Source organism: Helianthus annuus, chromosome 8 (assembly GCF_002127325.2).
Source record: "Helianthus annuus cultivar XRQ/B chromosome 8, HanXRQr2.0-SUNRISE, whole genome shotgun sequence".
NCBI lineage: Eukaryota > Viridiplantae > Streptophyta > Magnoliopsida > Asterales > Asteraceae > Helianthus > Helianthus annuus.
In genome coordinates, this window is record NC_035440.2 from 85,718,573 (window position 1) to 85,740,459 (window position 21,887).

The 21,887-nt window shown below is 38.1% G+C and overlaps 1 protein-coding gene and 2 long non-coding RNA genes across 4 annotated transcripts; all 3 read left to right on the forward strand.

Moving 5' to 3' along the window:
• The first annotated feature begins 605 nt into the window (after window positions 1-605).
• LOC110871277 lies at window positions 606-2,178 on the forward strand. Of its 2 annotated transcripts, none has more exons than XR_002553612.1 (3): window positions 606-660; window positions 1,173-1,239; window positions 2,042-2,178. It is a non-coding gene; the product is annotated as an uncharacterized LOC110871277 (long non-coding RNA). The 2 variants fall into 2 exon arrangements; XR_002553613.1 differs by having other exon boundaries at window positions 2,049-2,178.
• A 5,215-nt stretch (window positions 2,179-7,393) lies between these two features.
• LOC110871278 lies at window positions 7,394-8,947 on the forward strand. Its single transcript, XR_002553614.2, has 3 exons — window positions 7,394-7,428; window positions 7,942-8,008; window positions 8,818-8,947. It is a non-coding gene; the product is annotated as an uncharacterized LOC110871278 (long non-coding RNA).
• A 1,164-nt stretch (window positions 8,948-10,111) lies between these two features.
• LOC110873293 lies at window positions 10,112-15,263 on the forward strand. The gene is made up of 3 exons (XM_022122224.2): window positions 10,112-10,288; window positions 11,114-12,470; window positions 14,658-15,263. The coding sequence occupies exons 2-3, from the start codon at window positions 11,125-11,127 to the stop codon at window positions 14,902-14,904; spliced, it is 1,593 nt and encodes a 530-aa protein (XP_021977916.1). The 5' UTR covers window positions 10,112-10,288; window positions 11,114-11,124; the 3' UTR covers window positions 14,905-15,263.
• The last annotated feature ends 6,624 nt before the right edge of the window (window positions 15,264-21,887 follow it).

The following is a 21,887-nucleotide window of genomic DNA, read 5'->3' on the forward strand; positions in this document are numbered from 1 at the left end:
CATGCAGAAGTTACTCAGGCCTGCGCACCTACACTCAAAAGCAGCGAATCAGCAGCAGCATAATCCGGTAGCCGCGCCGTAGTAACTGACAAGCAATTACACGCGCGCGCCTACCAAGATTAATCAAGCATTTTTTCATAACTAGCACTTTTCTTTAAGTCCAGAGCTCCAACCACTTACTTCGCGCATGGTGCAGCACTGGACTGGGGGGACTTGAAGGGGTACGCTCCCAAAAAACCGCGCAAGCCGTCTACTAGGTCGCGCGCGGGAGCATACTCCTAATTGTAACACCCCGAAAATATAAATCCTTAAATTGGAAAATTCAAAGAGTTAATAAACAAGAATTTACAAACTAGGAACTTAACCTAGTTAAGTTCAAGTCTTGAAATAATTCACAATAGGGTTAAGACACATAAACTTAAGAATAAAACAAAATTGAGGGGCTAAACTTGCCAAAGAGGAAAGTTAAATGCTGAATTGTGACAAAACTCACCAAACACACCATTCTTGGTGTGTCTGGTCGATCAGGAGCAAGAAAGGGGCGACCCCCATCCCTCAAACCCTAGAATCTTCACAAAATTCACAAATTAAGGCTGCAAATCTGCTTCAAATCAAGTTCTAAGCACAAATTAACGATCACCTAATCATAGTGATCAACAGGTATGTAGAAATTTGGTGTTTTTGCTACTTTTTGAATTCTAGATTAAGTGTGAAAAACAAGAGATTCAACTTGATTGTTGATGCATGGCTGAAATTAGAAGGGTTATGAGGTTTAGGATCAAACCCTAGATGAATTCTTGACATAACCTTGTATAATACTTGTAGGGTTACATAATCACCATTGTAGGTGAGTAGTGAACTCTAAGAAACTTGATAAATGCAGAATTTAAAATTCTTGTTCTAGCACAATCTGAAATTTGGAAGTGATTTCTGAAATTTAATGATAAGATATGTGCTAAGTTGTTTAATTCAAGTGAAATTCGATAAAAATTACAAGATATGAACTTGGTAATGATTGTAGGAAAATCTGACCCGTTAGGTGTTTGTTGAAATGCCTAAGTGAGGATTTAAATGTAAAATGTTGATAAAAACGCAGATTTGATAATGGTCCATAATGATGTGATTGTGGTCATAAAAAGAGTTCTAAACATGTTGTAAACTGAAATTTCTAGGCAAAGAGTCCGGATCGTCAAGCGGACAAACCGAAGGGAATCCACGGGGAAAGGGCGTGCTCTAAAGGTACGAAGATACTACTTCGTTACATTAAATTTCTTATTGTTTTTATGTCGTAATATAAAGCATGGTAAACAAGATAGACCAATATGTCACGAAAGTGACTTTGCGTCTTAAACAAGCGAACGGGTCAAAACAAGTGATAAGCATGAAACCTTGTATGTCCTGAATGGAGTGCAATTCAGCACCCAAACGGGTCAAACAAGTCTTGTAGTAAGCACGAAGCTAGATACTATTACATAATGCATGATTTTATAGGATGCGTAAACTGTGTAGCGAACACAGTAAGCAAATTGAGAAACTTTACCCTTAATATAGGAGTTAAAGTTTAGAAATTTTAATGCATGACAAGTAGCATAAGTAACTAAACATGAAGCCTCGGAATCAAGCCTGTAAGCTATTCCGTAGACATACCCTCATGAGAATAGTCGAGTATTAGCACAGGTAGAATATGGGTATGGAAATTTACTTCGTCGCTTAACAACTTATGTGAAAGTAAGCTGTTTGATGCATGGAAAATAATCAGCAAAACTGCAAATGAAACAAGGAGGTTTAGTACAGCGTTCACCGTAAATTACGGTGGTACCGTAATTTACGGCGGCCAGAAAAATTTTACGGTGGGGCTCTACTGATTTACGGTAGGCCTCAAAATGTCCAGAAGCCACCGTAACTTACGGTGTCACCGTAAGTTACGGTGGAGCCCAGTTTGATGAAATTTTTAATTCATTTTCTTGAACAAGTTTTCGGACCTGATTCGAATACGTAAATTTCCAAGAATGATAACGCTAATGCTTTTTTAAAATGTTAGTTTTCAGGTATTCAAGAAAAAGGATGATGATCAAGCATAACTATCCGAACCGAACACTCTAGCAAACGCTTCCGCATATGATCTTTTGTTCTAAAAACTATGTAAACAATTGTAGTTAATATCTTGATTATGATTTCGTAAGAACTATACATGTATGTTGTGTTCAGTTTTGGTTTAAAATATTGAAAGTTTTTGTTAAGTCGTCATTTTGGCGTTAAATGCAAGGTTCTATGTTGTTAAATCTAGTAATATAAACTGGGTCTTACAAGTTGGTATCAGAGCCCAAGGTTGCCAGTAAGTGTTCGGTTCCAGCTTGATCAAGCATCCGGTAAGAGTTAATCGTTTAAGTAGAAATTAGAGAATATAGAAATAAATCATGAACAAATATGCATGAAAAGGGTGTGTAAGCTCACTCAAATACAAGAAATGCATGAAACAAGAATGATTAAATCAAGTTATGAACTTGATGAAATAAAAACAAGTAAAGCATGTGTTACAAATGGAATGTTTAACAATATATGTAAACATTTCAGTACTAAAGATGGCGGGCGGAGGTGATGGTGATGCGGTGCCAAGAGTCACCGAACAAATGAGAATAGTGATTGCCGAGGAGGTTGGAAAGGTGATCGAAAACAGTTTATCGAACTTCATTGATAAAATCCAAAATACGGTTTTATCAGTAGTAGAAGAAAGAATCAAGAAGCTAGAGGAAAACTCGAATCTAGCAAAGGAAAAATCTGGAGGACGAAAGCCTTGTTCGTACAAGGAATTCATGGCTTGTAAACCACCCATATATAATGGGGAGGTTGATCCAATTGTGTGTCAACGATGGATAGGCGATATCGAGGGAGTATTCGAGAGAACTCATTGCGATGAGAATGACTACGTAGCTTATGGTACGGGTCAATTAAGAGGTCAAGCAAAAGACTGGTGGGATAATAAAAAGAAGGAGATTGGAAGTGAAGTGGCTAAGACCATGACATGGGAGGAGTTTAAGACGCCGTTTCTTAAACACCATAGTCCCAAAGCGGTCATAAACAAGATCAAGGAAGAGTTCATGCAACTCAGACACAAAGGTGAATCCATAGACAAGATCACGGGGATGTTTATGGACAAGATGAAGTTCTGTGACGATCTGATAACGAATGAAGAGCAAAAGGTTTATTACTACCATAACATGCTAAGCGCAGAGTATAGGGAGTTCATAACCCCTTCAAAGTACCAGACCCTTACCGAGATTGTCAATGCCGCTCGGGAAAGGGAAATCGAGCTGAAAAAGAGTATAGAACGGGGTGAACGAAGGGCACAAGACGTAAATCCAAGCCCTACCAAGAAAGCAAGAACGAATGAAACAGCGAAGAAATCAGATACAAAGGGCGGTACACCAAGTTGCAAAATCTGTGGCAAGAATCATAAGGGTGAATGTCGCTTCAAAGATAAGCCCTGTCCCATATGCCGAAAAACGGGACATATGGCTATATCATGCCCGGAGAAAGTGACCGTTTGTTACAACTGTTACCGAACGGGTCACAAAAGATCGGAGTGCCCGGAACTGGTGGGAAAGAAAGAAGGGCAAGACTCGAAAGGTGAAGCCTCAAAAGCCAAAGCAAGATCTTTCCAATTGACCGCTGCTGAAGCAAAGGTCGAACCTGACGTGGTCTCAGGTATATTCACTGTAAATTCAATTCCCGCACGTGTGTTATTTGATACTGGTGCGAATAAATCCTTTGTTTCATATGGGTTTATTCGGCACCCTTCATTTGTTCTAACAAAATTACCTATGCCTTTAGAAGTAGAGATAGGTAATAACAAAAGCTTTATTGTTTGCGATGTATGTGAAAATTGTACGATGAACATTGATGACGAGGAATACGCAATAGATTTGATTCCGATGTCGATGGGAGAATTCCAAGTGATAGTGGGAATGGATTGGCTATCCCGTTACCACGCGAAAGTGGTTTGTTTCCGAAAGGAAATAAAACTAACGTCTCCTAGTGGAAAACAAGTTACGATATATGGTGAAAAAGGAGGTAACCCGGTGATATGCACAATGCTAGAAGCCCATAAACTCATGAAACATGGATGCAAGGCCTATATGGTATATGCAAGTGAAATGGAAAAAGAACCCCTCAAAATTGAGAATGTAGCGGTGGTGCGTGATTATGAAGATGTATTTCCGGAAGAACTACCGGGGATACCACCAGAACAGGAGGTAGAGTTCGGAATCGAGTTGATTCCGGGCGCGAAACCCGTGGCCAAGGCGCCATACCGACTTGCACCGTCGGAGTTACAAGAATTGATGTCTCAAATTCAGGAATTTCTTGACAAGGGGTTTATCCGACCGAGTGTGTCTCCGTGGGGCGCACCAGTCTTATTCGTGAAAAAGAAGGATGGCAGTATGCGCATGTGCATCGATTACCGAGAGTTAAACAAACTCACGGTGAAGAATCGATACCCACTTCCAAGAATTGATGATTTATTTGACCAATTACAAGGAGCAGGTTGGTTCTCCAAAATTGATCTCCGATCTGGTTATCACCAATTGAAGGTCAAGGAGGAAGACGTTCCGAAGACGGCTTTTCGTACACGGTACGGGCATTATGAGTTCCTTGTAATGCCCTTTGGATTGACAAATGCACCCGCGGCTTTCATGGACCTCATGAACCGGGTTTGGAAACCCATGCTCGATAAGTCGGTAATCGTATTTATCGATGACATTTTGGTATATTCGAAGAATGAAGCCGAGCATGTGTGTCATTTGCGGGAAGTATTAGACACCCTCAGACGAGAAAAGCTATATGCAAAATTTTCTAAGTGCGCTTTCTGGCTAAGAGAGGTGCAATTTCTTGGACATATCATTAGTACCGATGGAGTACTAGTGGATCCGTCCAAGGTGGAAGCGGTGTCAAAATGGAACCCTCCAAGAAACCCCTCAGAAATCCGAAGCTTTTTAGGGCTTGCAGGGTATTATCGGAAATTCATACAGGATTTCTCCAAAATTGCCTTGCCATTGACCAAATTGACTCGCAAGGAGGAAAAGTTTGTATGGGGCGTTAAGCAAGAGGAAGCTTTCCAAACGCTCAAAGAAAGGTTGACCCACGCTCCGGTATTGACATTACCGGAAGGGACTGACGACATGGAAGTTTACTCGGATGCTTCCTATTTAGGGCTCGGGTGTGTTTTGATGCAACGAGGTAAGGTCATCGCCTACGCCTCGAGGCAATTGAAGGTTCATGAAAAGAAATACCCGGTTCACGACTTGGAATTGGCGGCAGTAGTGTTTGCCTTAAAGATATGGAGGCATTATTTGTACGGGGTAAATTTTACAATTTTTACCGACCATAAAAGCTTGAAATATTTCTTCGACCAGAAGGAATTAAACATGAGACAAAGGCGGTGGTTGGAAACAGTCAAAGATTTCGATTGTGAAATACATTACCACCCTGGGAAGGCCAATGTAGTGGTCGATGCGCTGAGTCGCAAAGCAGATTATACCCCGATACGGGTAAGATCAATGCAACTTGTTGTGACTTCAAGCTTACTAGAACGAATTCGAGAAGCGCAGGATGAAGCTGTGAAGGCGGAAAACTGGAAAAAGGAAAGAATTATCGGCCAAGTTAAAGACCTTGAGATGGGCAGTCACGGTCTAAAGACTTGTTTTAATAGAATCTGGGTCCCTAACACATGTGAAGTTAAGAAGCTTCTACTTGATGAAGCTCATAAATCCCGCTATTCCATTCATCCGGGAGCGACCAAGATGTATAATGACTTGAAGCAAAACTATTGGTGGCCCGGAATGAAGCGTGACACCGTGAAATACGTGGAAAAGTGTTTGACTTGCCTACAAGTTAAGGCGGAACACCAAAAGCCATATGGTAAACTTCAACCGTTAGAAATCCCGGTTTGGAAATGGGAGCAAATTACGATGGACCTATTGACCAAACTACCTAAAACAAGTCGTGGTTTTGATGCTATATGGGTAGTCGTGGATAGGTTAACTAAAAGTGCTCACTTTATTCCGATTCGTGAGACTTATACATCTGAGAAAATGTCGGAGGTATACACCAATGAAATCATAGCAAGGCATGGAGTACCGATATCCATTGTGTCAGACAGAGATACTCGGTTTACTTCGAAATTCTGGCGTGAATTCCAAGAACAAATGGGAACTAAATTGTTCCTTAGCACTGCATACCATCCACAAACGGATGGGCAGAGCGAAAGAACAATACAAACGTTGGGAGATATGCTGCGTGCTTGCATTATTGACTTTGGAGGTAGTTGGGATGTCCATTTACCCTTGGTCGAATTTGCATATAACAATAGCTATCACGCGAGTATTAAAGTGGCCCCGTATGAGCTATTATATGGCAGAAAATGTCGGACGCCGGTATGTTGGGGAGAAGTGGGCCCGCGGGGGCTAGCACCTGCTGATATAATCCGAACTACAAATGCGAAAATCGACATAGTTCGGGCACACTTGAAAGCGGCTCAAGACCGGCAAAAGGCATATGCAGATAAAAGAAATAGGCCAATTGAATTTCAGGTTGGCGATATGGTTATGCTAAAAGTTTCCCCATGGAAGGGTATTATTAGATTCAGAAAAAGGGGAAAACTAAGCCCAAGATTTATTGGGCCATTTAGAATCACTGAACGGGTTGGTAAAGTAGCTTATCGACTTGAATTACCCGAAGAGTTGAGTGGAATTCATAGCACATTCCACGTGTCACATCTCCGAAAATGTTTGGCCGACGAAACTGCTCATATCCACTACGATGATATCGAGGTGGATAACAGCCTCAACTATGCAGTAAAACCAATTGCGATTTTAGATCGTAAGGAGAAAAGTTTGAGGAACAAGATAATAAACCAAGTCAAAGTCAAATGGGAGCACAGAAAAGGGTCAGACACTACATGGGAGTCCGAAGAAGAGATGCGACGACTCAACCCTACATTATTTGGTACGTAATTCGGTTTCGGGGACGAAACCCTTTTTAAGGGGGGTGGACTTGTAACACCCCGAAAATATAAATCCTTAAATTGGAAAATTCAAAGAGTTAATAAACAAGAATTTACAAACTAGGAACTTAACCTAGTTAAGTTCAAGTCTTGAAATAATTCACAATAGGGTTAAGACACATAAACTTAAGAATAAAACAAAATTGAGGGGCTAAACTTGCCAAAGAGGAAAGTTAAATGCCGAATTGTGACAAAACTCACCAAACACACCATTCTTGGTGTGTCTGGTCGATCAGGAGCAAGAAAGGGGCGACCCCCATCCCTCAAACCCTAGAATCTTCACAAAATTCACAAATTAAGGCTGCAAATCTGCTTCAAATCAAGTTCTAAGCACGAATTAACGATCACCTAATCATAGTGATCAACAGGTATGTAGAAATTTGGTGTTTTTGCTACTTTTTGAATTCTAGATTAAGTGTGAAAAAACAAGAGATTCAACTTGATTGTTGATGCATGGCTGAAATTAGAAGGGTTATGAGGTTTAGGATCAAACCCTAGATGATTTCTTGACATAACCTTGTATAATACTTGTAGGGTTACATAATCACCATTGTAGGTGAGTAGTGAACTCTAAGAAACTTGATAAATGCAGAATTTAAAATTCTTGTTCTAGCACAATCTGAAATTTGGAAGTGATTTCTGAAATTTAATGATAAGATATGTGCTAAGTTGTTTAATTCAAGTGAAATTCGATAAAAATTACAAGATATGAACTTGGTAATGATTGTAGGAAAATCTGACCCGTTAGGTGTTTGTTGAAATGCCTAAGTGAGGATTTAAATGTAAAATGTTGATAAAAACGCAGATTTGATAATGGTCCATAATGATGTGATTGTGGTCATAAAAAGAGTTCTAAACATGTTGTAAACTGAAATTTCTAGGCAAAGAGTCCGGATCGTCAAGCGGACAAACCGAAGGGAATCCACGGGGAAAGGGCGTGCTCTAAAGGTACGAAGATACTACTTCGTTACATTAAATTTCTTATTGTTTTTATGTCGTAATATAAAGCATGGTAAAAAAGATAGACCAATATGTCATGAAAGTGACTTTGCGTCTTAAACAAGCGAACGGGTCAAAACAAGTGATAAGCATGAAACCTTGTATGTCCTGAATGGAGTGCAATTCAGCACCCAAACGGGTCAAACAAGTCTTGTAGTAAGCACGAAGCTAGATACTATTACATAATGCATGATTTTATAGGATGCGTAAACTGTGTAGCAAACACAGTAAGCAAATTGAGAAACTTTACCCTTAATATAGGAGTTAAAGTTTAGAAATTTTAATGCATGACAAGTAGCATAAGTAACTAAACATGAAGCCTCGGAATCAAGCCTGTAAGTTATTCCGTAGACATACCCTCATGAGAATAGTCGAGTATTAGCACAGGTAGAATATGGGTATGGAAATTTACTTCGTCGCTTAACAACTTATGTGAAAGTAAGCTGTTTGATGCATGGAAAATAATCAGCAAAACTGCAAATGAAACAAGGAGGTTTAGTACAGCGTTCACCGTAAATTACGGTGGTACCGTAATTTACGGCGGCCAGAAAATTTTTACGGTGGGGCTCTACTGATTTACGGTAGGCCTCAAAATGTCCAGAAGCCACCGTAACTTACGGTGTCACCGTAAGTTACGGTGGAGCCCAGTTTGATGAAATTTTTAATTCATTTTCTTGAACAAGTTTTCGGACCTGATTCGAATACGTAAATTTCCAAGAATGATAACGCTAATGCTTGTTTAAAATGTTAGTTTTCAGGTATTCAAGAAAAAGGATGATGATCAAGCATAACTATCCGAACCGAACACTCTAGCAAACGCTTCCGCATATGATCTTTTGTTCTAAAAACTATGTAAACAATTGTAGTTAATATCTTGATTATGATTTCGTAAGAACTATACATGTATGTTGTGTTTAGTTTTGGTTTAAAATATTGAAAGTTTTTGTTAAGTCGTCATTTTGGCGTTAAATGCAAGGTTCTATGTTGTTAAATCTAGTAATATAAACTGGGTCTTACACTAATTTAACAAGCGGTTCAATTTCAGACTCGCGCGGGCTACTTCACCAAAGACTGAACTCGCGCGACGTCCAAACATGAAAGAACACCGACTTCAACACTTAGCATTCTGAATTAGAGCCTTTAACCACCCATACCCTGCACGGGTTGGTTACGTGTTTAGCAAGGGTTGCACAGGACTATGGCGCATGGCCACTTCAGAAGACACACAAAGGTACAAGTGGCAGAAGAAAGGGGCCAATCCGCGTCCTTCAGGCTCTGCCAATCGTGCTCCACGATCGTCTGACGTGCAGGAGACAGATAGTACACAAGGATGCCTACGTGGCACCAATCACAGGGCAGAGATACCTGCCCCACGATCTCCACTTACCTGCTGATGGTAGAGGGACAACAAGGCCAACAACATTGACACGTGGCTCCACTCATGGTACGCCAGCATCGGAGACTTCTAGAAGCCACTAACAGTCGACGTCAGTGAGACAAAGAGCGTATCCTCTAAGTTTTCGCCTTGCAGCCCAAGACCCATCAGCCCACCTCCTCTTACACCTCTCCGACTATAAATAGGACCCTTCATTCACAGGTTAAACCATTCTATTCCCTCTACTCTCACTCTTTACACACTTTAATCTCCTCAAAGCAGATATTTATTCTCACGCTGGAGTCTGGTTAAGAGGGAAACCCCTATATTCCCCTTTTAACGAGCTAACGGTGTTCTGTTTTGCAGGATTAGCGGATCATTAAGAAGCTCAAAAAGTGAAAAGAAGATTAACCCTTATGGTAGAAACATAAACCAAACTAATTAACTACCAAATTAGTTCAGTGTTTCTTCAAATCTTTAAAGAAACTTGATAGCCGATAGCCAAAACACTGGATATTGGGGTTAAAAGACGTTTCACAAAAGTTCAAGGACTAAAATTACATTGAACTAAAGACTTAGCACCAAAAAGTTAAACTAACAACTTTTTAAGGACTAAAAGTGAAAATTATCAATATCTTCTTCGTATCCGGTCCCATCAGAACACACACACACACTATGTGTAAATCCACCGAAGATATTTTCATGTGAGATAAACTCATTCACACAATCACACCTTCATTTTCTTCTTAAACGGAGCTACAGCTCGTACTCCGGTAGCTATTCTCCGGAATCTTCCACCGGAAAACACTCACAACCGACATCACCGCCGTGATTACGAATAACAGTTTCTACAGGTCAGTGGATTCCGATAACTTGTTATCTAAATATTCCTTTTCGCTTTATTTAATCGTATTTGAATTACTTTGTGCGAGTATGTTGTGTGATCCGATTTTAATGCCCGAAAATGTGTTTTATGTGCGTTTTCTCGTTTGTTATTGTTCTTCGCATTGTTGAGACGTTCAAACCTGTTTTATGGAGATTTTGTTCAGGTTATTGACCAGTCCATTCGTGTTCAGTTTAATTGAGATTTTGTTTAAATTGTTGATTAGTTGCAGGTTACTGACTGTTACTGACGATTCGTGTTCTATTTTTGTTGAGATTTTGTTCAGATTATTGATTAGTTGAACGTTAGTGACGATTCATGTTCTAGTTTATTAGTATTTTGTTCAGATTATTGATTAGTTGCAGATTATTGAAGATTCATGTTCTATTTTATTAAAACTTTGTTCAGATTATTGATTAGTAGCATGTTACTGACAATTCATGCTCAATCTTGTTGAGATAATGTTTATATTATTGATTAGTTGCAGGTTGTTGACAATTCATGTTCGACTTGTGTTCTATTTTGTTGAGATATTCTTTAGATTATTGATTAGTTGCAGTTTACTGAAGATTCAGGTTCAATTTTATTGAGATTTTGTTCAGTTTATTGATTAGTTGCAGTTTACTGAATATTCATGTTCTATATTATATTGAGAATTTGTTCAGATTATTGATTAGTTGTAGTTTACTAACGATTCATGTTCAATTCTATTGAGATTTTGTTCAGATTATTTATCAGTTGCAGGTTATTGACGATTCATGTTCTAATCTATCATTTACGTCTATTCTATGTATAGGTGTATAGGAAATGGGAGTAAGAGTAGCGAGTGGTTGTCTGAACTGGTCACGATCTACAAATTACTGGCCATCTTCTTCATCACCTCAAACCCTAGCTTCCGCAATCTCTTCACCGTCAACCAGATGTCGGAGATTAACGAACGTCGCAGTGCTTTTTCAGTATCAACCGGCTATGTTCGGAACAAAGTTGAACCGACCTCGTTCGCTTGAATCTAGAGATCGGAAATCCACTAAAAACGTCGTCAAAGCTACCTTAGATGCACAATTTTCCGACGAAGAATTCTGTAAAGAGATTCAGGAACTAGCACTTACATTTCATCTATCAGATGATGATGATGTTAACACAACAGACAGTGAAATAGTACCGGAATCAGAAACACAGAATCCGAATTTTTTCGTGAATTCGAATATGAAACCGCCTGAGTGGACAGGCGATATGATTCCTGCGAGTATAGAGCGTAAGGCAAACAGCGTGGATTTACCATTTTCGCTACGAATTATACAAAAAAAGAAGCAATGGCAGGAAGGTTTTAGAGAAGCAGGGGAGTCTGCTTACTGTTCAGTGAAGAAGGCGTTTTCTTCAATGGTGTTTATAATTCGTGAGCTTCAAAGTTACACTCTACAAATGAGAGAAGCTTTGTTTTATGAAGATTTACAAGGGGTGTTGGTGAGAGTACAGAAAGAGATGAATGCATCTTTTGTATGGCTATTTCAGCAGGTTTTTTCACATACTCCTACATTAATGGTGTATGTGATGATTCTTTTAGCAAATTATAGCGTGCACGCAATGTCCAATAATGTAGCCTTTGCGGCGGTTCAAACCACCATGGAGTCTATTTCATTTGTTGACATTCAGAAGCCTACCAATATTGACTCTTCATCAGTTAAGACTTTTCCTGTGGTTTCAAATGGGAAACACACCTCAATTGATGGCATCAATGGTGGTGGTGGTAAATCTAGACCGGTAGCTAGCGGCACAGACGGTGAGGAGAGTTTCAATGGGGCGGTCGGACATCACCAGAAGGTTATTCCGGATGAAACCTCCTCGGCCTCAACGATAAACCCGTCGGTTTCGGGTCAGGTGACCCGGGAAGAGGAATCGGGTTTATGGCAATTGATTGTGGAAGAAGCTGTTGATATGCAGGATGTGATTAGAGATGGTGTTTTAGATCATCACACCATGCAAAGATTTGTATCTCCAGTGAATGCAAAAGTTATGGAAGAAGATAATGCATCAGAAGGCCATTTTAGAACAGATCTTTTATATCAAATGGGTTTATCTGAAGAACCAGATAACACTCTTCTCCTGGCTAATTATGCTCAGTTTCTCTACATCATCGCCCAAGATTTTGATAGGTACAACTCTTTGATTTTTAATACTTTGGTTATATTAAGATTTAGAATCCTTAATATAATTAAGATAATCCATCTTTTAAACAGTTATGCTAAAAGTATAAAAATCCAATGGCTTAATGCAACAAATATAAAGTATCTACCAAAATTTCGCATTTTGCTCATAGCTTTTCAAGAGTATACAGATGGTCCTTGTGGTTTGCACTTTGTAACGCTTTCAGTCCTCAGCTTTTTCCAAAAGTACATGGATAGTCCTCAGCTTTTTCTAAAAGTACATGGATGGTGTCTGCACTGTGTAACGAATTTAATCCTTAGCTTGAACATGCTAAAACCTATAGTATAGATTTGTTGACTGAGGACTAAATGTGTTATAAAGTGCAAAACACAAAGACTATTCATGTATTTTTCAAAAGATAGGAAATAAATTTAAAATTTTAGTAAAACATAGATACCATTTGTATAATTTAGTTGCTCAATAAGTTAAATTGAAACGACTCATATTGTGGCTTTTGATAATAAAATATCTTTTCCTTGCCAAACGTGACTCCAAGGCAGATAGGCATCTTTTTCTAATATATCTTTTTCAATAAAGTGAAAGCCAAATAGTCATATTCAAGGAAGGGATAAGGGCATAAGGATGAATTGTGTGGTATGGGTTCTTGCATGAAAAGAAATAATCTAGATGTATCTATCTTCATGCACATACAAAAAAAAGCATCTTACTTTTATAGGGTAAAGTTCTTGTACAAATAATCTTAACATACTAAACATACAAATTGAAGGAAAACTCAAAAAGACAAGGTGGCATTTTTGTAATTATCAATAACTATCAAAGTTACTCTACAAATACCTCTAAAAAAACCTAACCACTCCCCCCACCCCCAAAAAAAACCTAAACCCCCACCCCCAAAAACCTAAAAAAAAACCTAACCCCCCCCCCCCCACCCCACCCCCAAAAACCTAAAAAAAACCTAACCCTCCCCCCCCCCCCCCCACCCAAGCTAAAATGCTAAAAACTAAACCCCCTAAAAAACCTAAAAAAAAACCTAACCCCCCCCCCCCACCCCCAAAAACCTAACCCCCCCCCCCCCCCCCCAACCCAAGCTAAAATGCTAAAAACTAAACCCCCAAAAAACCTAAAAAATCTAAAAAAATAAAAAAACACACAAATTATTTTATTTTATTTTTTAACATTTTTTATTAAAAAATCGCTACTTTTAGTAGCAGCAAAAAAAAAAAATTTTTTTTTTTTTTTTTTTTTTGCTAACGAAATGTAGCGATTTTTTAATAAAAAATGTTAAAAAAAATTGTGTTTTTTTTAGGTATTTTTGGTTGTAACTTTGATAGTTGGTGGTAATTACAAAAATGCCACCTTGTCTTTTTGGGTTTTCCTTCAATTTGTATGTTTAGTATGTTAAGATTATTTGTATTTGATCTTTTGCCTACTTTTATATCCAGATAAAAATAATATTTAAATAAAAACAACATGATGTGTTACATTGTAACTCATTGGTTGGTTCATCTTTTACATCAGTGATTCATTTCTATAGAGGAACCCAAGTAATGTATTCTTACCTTTAGAAATGTTTTTCTAATCTGGTTACACTTTTTAAATCATTTTCTATTTAATTAGGTAAACTGAATTTCAATAATCTAACCTATCACTCATTGGTCAATAATAAATTAATAATTCGCATTAAAAATTTAACCAATGACACTTTAAACTTTTACTTTCGTTGTATACGGCAACCGACTTGTATAAGGATTAATTATTATGTGAGTGGGATTGTCAATAACAATGAAACAAAATTTTCTAGTGTCACTTGTTAAATCGTTAGTATGAGTTTCTATTTAATAATAGATCATAAGTTATATCATAAAAAATCTAATTTGGAAATTTCGAAAGGGGTGCTTTTAGTTGACTTGTCAAACTTATTGTTAGTTTTTTTTAGGTAAAATGTCATTTTTGTCCTTGAGTTTTGGCTAGTCTTGCGACTTTCATCCATAGTCCCTGAGTCCAAACTCCAAAGTCGTAAAACTGGCCAAAACTCATAGACGAAAATGACATTTTACTCTCTTTTTTTTTTTTTTTTTTTTTAAAGTTGGGAAAACTATGATAGGGAGGGCTAGTTGTAAACAGTTTAATGACTTGTACACTATGCCATAAAAGTTGTTAATTCATGTGAATAGAGCGGAAGAGTATTTCAAAAGGGCTACTAAGGTAGAGCCAAAAGACGCAGAAGCACTAAGCAAATACGCAAACTTCTTATGGGAAGTAAGAAAGGATTTATGGGCTGCTGAGGAAACTCTATTGGAAGCCATATCTGTTGACCCCATTAACCCCTTCTATGCAGCCACTTATGCAAATTTTCTCTGGGCCAATGGACCCGACGACACTTGTCTCCCGGTTGATTCGCCTGAAATCACCAATTCTTGACCTTTATCCACCGCAAAGTCGGTTTAGGTTAGTCGTGTGGTTGATAATAAGGATGAAATGAAAAAAAAAGTGTAAGTTTATGGCCGCTTAATTTGTGGTTGAAGAGGTGTGTGGTTAGTACTGTTAAGGAAGTTTTCACAGCGAATGTGATGGATGGTGGCACGCGTGTTCTGGTTGATACACGGACCTATGGTGGTGTCGTGGTGGTGACGGTGGTGGTGATGGTGGTGGTGATGATGTTTTCAAGTTCTAGTTTGATTATATTTTATTTCCGCTACAAAATGTGATTTTGTAAGGGCCAACAATTGTAATTAATTTTTCTTAATTTTGTTTATAAAGGATAATTAATACGTTACACATGGTAGTATGGTACACATTGAAAAAAAGTATTAAAGACTAAATGGTACATCTAGTTTACTTGGTTCAAGCAATTGGTTGTTGGGTCAGGATGATCTGGGTTAGAATGATCTGGGTTAGAATGAGTTTAAGTCTGGATGAGTTTGGATTAGAATGGATTTAAGTCAAAGTATGCTAAAATATAATAAAATTAAAAAGATTAAAAAAGAATAATAAATAAAAATATAATAGAATGGATTTGTCGTTTTAATGGTTTTGTCCTAATCCTTTAAAAATAACCATTTTACTCCAATAGTTTACCATGTTTTTTTCCATTTTGCTCCCCAACTCTAAACTCAGTTAAATCATTCAACTAAGGGTAGGGTATTTCAGTAATTTTATTTATAAGTAATTAATTATAACTTGTCTTAAAACTTGTCACCGAAGAAAAAAGTGAGCTTCGGCGATGTCGAGACCCTCTAATTCAGTATGTTCAATATCTTTAAATATTTAATTTTGAGCTCTCAAGATATGCCAGGAAGATGAAGGTTAGAGGAAGGAGGGTAATTTTGGTTATATGTTTCTCAAAGAGATGTTGATTTTGCAGCGATGGCTAAAAATCAAATTATCTAATCACAATATCATTTTGATTCATTTCGATGCCTAAAAACGCATATGTTGTTATTTTATATCCATTTTTGCTCTGGAATTGAAGAAATCAAACTGTCGATTAAAAAATCCATCGATTCATCTTTGACTCTGCAAGTTCAACCAAAAAACACACATAATCATTAATCTAACTCAAACGATTCTAAAAACCACTTATTTAAACCACAGATCTAAACGAGGAGTGGGGTAATAGACATGAGGGCAAGTGAGAAAGAGAAATGTACCTGAGAAACGGTTTCGATCGATGGTGTAGGTGGTTTTATCTTGTCACCTCACCGACACGAAGAAGGTGCAGGGGAACTTATGTTTTCACCGGCTAATAAAGTTAGGTTTTTGGTTAAGGGGATTTGTAGGATTAGGTTGGTGAAAGAGTTTCCGGAATTCACCAGAGATAGTGGCCGCTGAACTGCCGGAATTTACCGGAGATGGTGAACTGGTTTGGAAGGAATATACTATGATAGGATGTGGTGGGTGTGGGGTGGGGTTAAGTTTTATAATTAATAAAAAAGATGTTAAAAATATCTAGGATGAGAAAAGACTAAAATGCCCTTCATGTGGTGGGTGTGGATGGCGTTAGGGGCGGGGAGTGAAATAGAGATAAGCTTCATAGATCAGGGAGTAAAATGACTATTTTTAAAGGATTGGGGCAAAACCGTTAAAACGACCAAACCACAGGGAGCAAAACAGAAGTTTACTGTATATTATAAGTAAGTAACTAAATCTTTTAAAACTAGCTTTCCAGATAACACTTCATATCCTAACAAATCAGATTGCTCATCTACAACATCAATCATGTGTTCTTCCCTCTTTGCTTTCTTGGAATCATCACTGCTGGCCTACAACCACAGCCACCACCTATAACCACCAGAACCACCCCCATCTGACCACCACCGTTCTCACCATCACCCTTGAATATTTCTAAGTCTTTCTCCCAGCCACCACCACCATTCACCACCTGCCGCCGCCACCAAAACCATAAAACATAATCTGAAAGATGAACCCCCATTGATGTGCTATCAATTCTCCGACGCCACCAGCCAATCGCCCCAAATCGGTCATAGGCCCCAAACATGTCAGAGAGCGCGATCGGAGAAATTTCGTTTGATTGAAACCGTTCAGATATGTGAAGAACAAAAATGGTAAGTTCAGATCCGGTTGGTGTTATGATTTTGCAGGTGGTCGTAAGTTACGAAAAAGTTTGTTTTTTAGGCAAGGGAGGTTAGATTTGGGTTGTGAAAGTTGTTGTTGCAGAGATAGAGAGAGTTTTTAAGGGTGATGGTGAGAACGGTAGTGGTCAGATGGGGGTGGTTCTGGTGGTTATAGGCGGTGGCTGTGGTGGTGCTTCTAACAAAAATTTTGGACGTAGTTAGAGGCGTGGAATGAAACGGAGATAAGTTAAATAGACCAAGGAGTAAAATGATTATTTTTAAAGGATTAGGGCAAAACCGTTAAAACGACCAAACCACAGTAAGAAAAAACGGAAGTTTACTCTAATTAATAATATAATCTAAGGAATCTACTTTTGGAAGATTTTCGCCGCAAAATCAACAAAGATGATGCTTATTTCAAGTAGGGGTGTTCATGGGTCGGTATGGGTCGGTTTTGACAAAAAACCATAACCATAACCGCGATGTCGGTTATTTGATAACCATAACCGATTGGCTATGGTGGTTATGGCTATTTGGTTTTGATGGTTATAGTGGGTCGGTTATGGGTGGTTAACCGTGTATTTAGCTTAGCTAAAAATAGCTTATTTGTTTTAACATGGAATAAATTGTTATTGCATATTTGTATATTACATAGGATTACAGAATACATATAATCTATAATATTAATACCAATTATTATCGAATATTCAAATAAAGTGATATGATACATTCCATAAATTTAAATAAACATTCAAACAAACCAAGAAAATGATATAAAAAACCCATAAGTACTAAAAATCTTCCGTCAAAAACATCAAATATTAAAAATATGGTGAAAAGTCTGAAATCCTACAAAGATTTATTACATGTCGGTTCGGTTCGGTTATGTTGGGTATGGAAAAAATGATAACCATAACCGACCCGCTACTTTCGTTTTCCAAAAAATCATTAACCGACCCACCGGTTTTTTATTTGGTTTGGTTTTCGGTTAATTCGGTTATGGTTCGGTTAATTCGGTTTTTTGCACACCCCGAATTTCAAGTAAGTTACCAGCATGGATTCTAAAAAGTTTTGGAAAAAACTAAATTGACTAGTATGCTAGGAAAAACGGATTATATGATTAATTTACCTGTATCTTTTTAACGGCAACAATGAGATATCATATAAAAAGCTAGCAGGTAGGGCTGGCAAATCGTGTCTTATCAGGTTTAACAGGTCTCTAACGACGCGTATAACACAAGTATTAAATATGAATACAACTAGTTTAACTACTTGATATCTCATGTCTATAACATAGTTTTATGTTTTATGTACCAAGAAAAAGAAATGATGGATCCTAACCTCATAATTTTATTTATTTTAAAAAAAGTAAAAATCACATTGTGTACTTTTTCAGTAAACATGTCTAATCGTGTCTTATACGGATATCTATTGCCAGCCAGCAAAACCCCAAACAACACCGAAAAAAGCAAAACCAGAGTATTAAAGATCGCTAAGAATTGCAAAGAACCCATTTATCCCAATTTACTTCCACTTTCTTCGATCTGCCTTTAATCCAATTGAAGCTGAGGACCATTATTTCATACACCAATGGCTTCATAGATTCTCTTTTGTATGAGAACTTCCAAGCATTCCTATTTTTCCATAGCACCCAAATAGAAGTGTACATAATAGTAGCCAAAGCCTTCTTTTCCATTGCTGTTCCTGTAGACTTTGTGACAGAAAATAAGGCTTCAAGAATGGTACCCTAGCTGCAAATGTCAATACCTATCTAGTTGGATACTTTTCTCCACATTTCTCTAGCTGTTGGACACCTAATAAAAAGATAATTTACATCTTCAATTTCAAGGGTACAAAGCTAACAAGAAACATGCTGAAGGTGAATGCCCCCTTTTTGTGAACGAATCCACAACCGGGATCCTATCCAAAACATCTCACTTTAATAGGAATCCAACTCACCCATCTTACATGAGGATGATCAAAAGGAGCCCGAACACTATCGATCCACGCCCAACATGAACTAGTTGAGAAAACCCCGTTTGCATCCATAACCCATCTCAATGAATCATTGTCTTCTCCAAACCGATAGGCTTCTATTAATTGTTCAAGGTCTTTGATTTGAGATTGAAAATTATCACACAATTTTTTTCCATTCCAATTCCAAACAAAGGAGCAAGAGGCATGAGAGTTTAAAACAACTCTTTGAGAGACAAGACACCTCTTATTTTTCTCCAAGTTATAGAGATCAGGAAATATAGTTTTTAGGGGCTGGAAACCAAACCACTTATGTGACCAGAACAAGGTAGATTTACCATCCCCTACCAACTTCCTTAAACTTCTGTTTAAATCCAGTCCCAAAGCTTTAGAATCCTCCTCCACAGACCCAACACAGGACCACACGTAAGAAATGGATTTTTTGTACATATCGTCAATCAAAAACAAAGGAGACCTTGTGTATAGCTTTAACCACATCAGCCGAAAGACAGTTCCTATCAGTTAGCGCCCTTCACTTCCATTTGACAAGAAGTGCCATATTCAAATCTTTTAGACTCCCCACGCCAAGGCCTCATTTACTTTGGGAAACATTATCCTACGCCAAGCAACCCGACTTATTTTCTTAGAAGAATCATTACCCGCCCATAAGAGCCTCCTTCTTATACTTTCAAGATTATTTATAATTTTACATGGGGCCTTAAACATTGAGAAAAAGTATGAAGGAAGGTTGCCAAGAACTGATTTTACCAGAGTAAGTTTGCCACTAAAGGATAAAGTTTTATCTTTCCAAGTGGTTAAACGGTTTTTGTACTTCTAAACTATAGGATCCCAATACTTATATAGTTTCATATTTGCCCCGAGCGGGAGACCCAAGTGAGAGATAGGGAGAGAATCTGCCTTGCATCCCATTTGCTGAGCCATCTGATTAACCTCATCCTCCGAGCACCCAACCCCAATCAATCAACATTTACCATAATTAATACAAAGACCAGAAATCATATAGAAACACCAAAGAATTCTCTTTAAGGTTCATAAGATTTTGATGATCCCACTCACCCAATAAAGTAACATCAGCATATGAGGTGTGAGAGATGACATGTTGTAACACCTCATAAAATCGTGTCCAATAATGTATTAACACGTGTCCCTAATCCTAATTATGTCAAACGTTGACTAGGAGGGACTATGATCGCCAAACCGTTAAAACTTCGAAAATGAGATGACTGAAAGTGTCAACATGCTTAAACTAACCCTCTGAGTGACATTATACGGTATCCGTATTCTCATATTAAGCCACTTGTTGGATAAGTGAAACCGTTTACGATAAACTCAAAAGTTTCGGTAACGGAGGTTAAAAGTGTCAACATGTTAATAGTACCTCTGAGTAACCTTTTAACGAATCCAGAACGTTATGATATTCAATCATACTCTTAGAAATACCTAATATTGGCCATTTAAGGCTTCATGCCATTAAACGATAAAATACGAAAGTTTACAAGCTCGGTTACTATTTTCGACAACTGCGGAAGTCTACCGATTCTCGTGATTTGAATACGGACCCTATATACAAATCCAAATATTTTACATACAATAAAATCTTGTGTTTTATTGATAAGGATGTGAAGATGTCCATCGTTCAAAATTTCGATCGTTTTCGTGTACGTTAAAGCCTTTTACGCATTTTTGCGAAACGCGTAACCGTACAACCGAATGAACCGACATCCGTGATATTCCCGGACATAATCCAAGTCACAAATGCCTTAACACCTTTATTAAGCCTAGAAATTAGGATTAAAAGGGGTTACGGGTGACAAAACGCGACGAAACAAAGTCCAAGGGCCAAACGTGTCAACATTTGAAAGTTTATTGCTGACCAGGGTCCATACGGACCGTAAGAATGGACCTATACGGTCCGTAAGCATACCTGCAGATATGAATTTTGCTTGCCAGCCACACAAAGCTGTCAATACCTCTCTAATCAAAACTAGGGGCTTGTATGTTGTTTGTGACACGTTAAGGGGCACTTGTAATCATCCTAAGAAGCCTCTAAACACCTGGAATGATCTCCTTGATCCTCTTCAACTATAAATAGGTGACTAAGTGTTGAATTCTTTGTTCAAACTTGCACCTATCCTTCTTTCTTTCTATAAACTCTCCTTTGGAGGTTCCTGAGCAATTGGGAGCTTCCCCTTCAGTTTCTTCAGTCCTAAGGACCACAAGTAAGTGATCCTTTCATGGCTAGTTATTTTACTTGGCTCTTAAAGCCGAAAAGTCAAGCGTTTATGATAAACGCTTTGACATTTAGTTAGACCTTAAACGGTCAAGCCATTGTTCGCAACGAACATGGCTACGTGATCGTAATTAGGTAGGTGTTAATCCCTCAAAAGGGCACCTCCTAAGAATCACGTTTGTTTGGTCAATTGATGTCACACCCCAACCGATGGCGGAAACATCGGGGCGCGGCACTGAGCGAAACAGATTGTCAAAGAGAAATCCATAACAACTAATTTTACCTGATAATTAAATATTATGTCCCATACCATAACTTATCTAAATAAAGCAGTTATTACAGACATAGATATCTCAAGACAAAACATTGTTCCGACAACTCAGAATTTAAATTGTTTGTTTGTTTCTAGACTCTCTCCTACATGAATCCACATAGCAGGCATCCTAGCATCTCAAACACACCTGCCACATACGTTAAAATAACGGTCAATACACATAGTGTAAAGGTGAGCATACAAGTTTAATGGTATAAATGGATAGCGCAAAAGTTTACGCATAACCAACATGTAACATGTAGCAAAGTGAAGCTAGTAGGTTATCGACAAT

Excerpts from the sequence above, each read along its gene's own strand:
- LOC110873293 (XM_022122224.2), top strand. The coding sequence starts at position 11,125 with ATGGGAGTAAGAGTAGCGAGTGGTTGTCTGAACTGGTCACGATCTACA. Across the intron at positions 12,471-14,657 it reads ATCGCCCAAGATTTTGATAG|AGCGGAAGAGTATTTCAAAA; the intron begins GTACAACTCTTT and ends TCATGTGAATAG.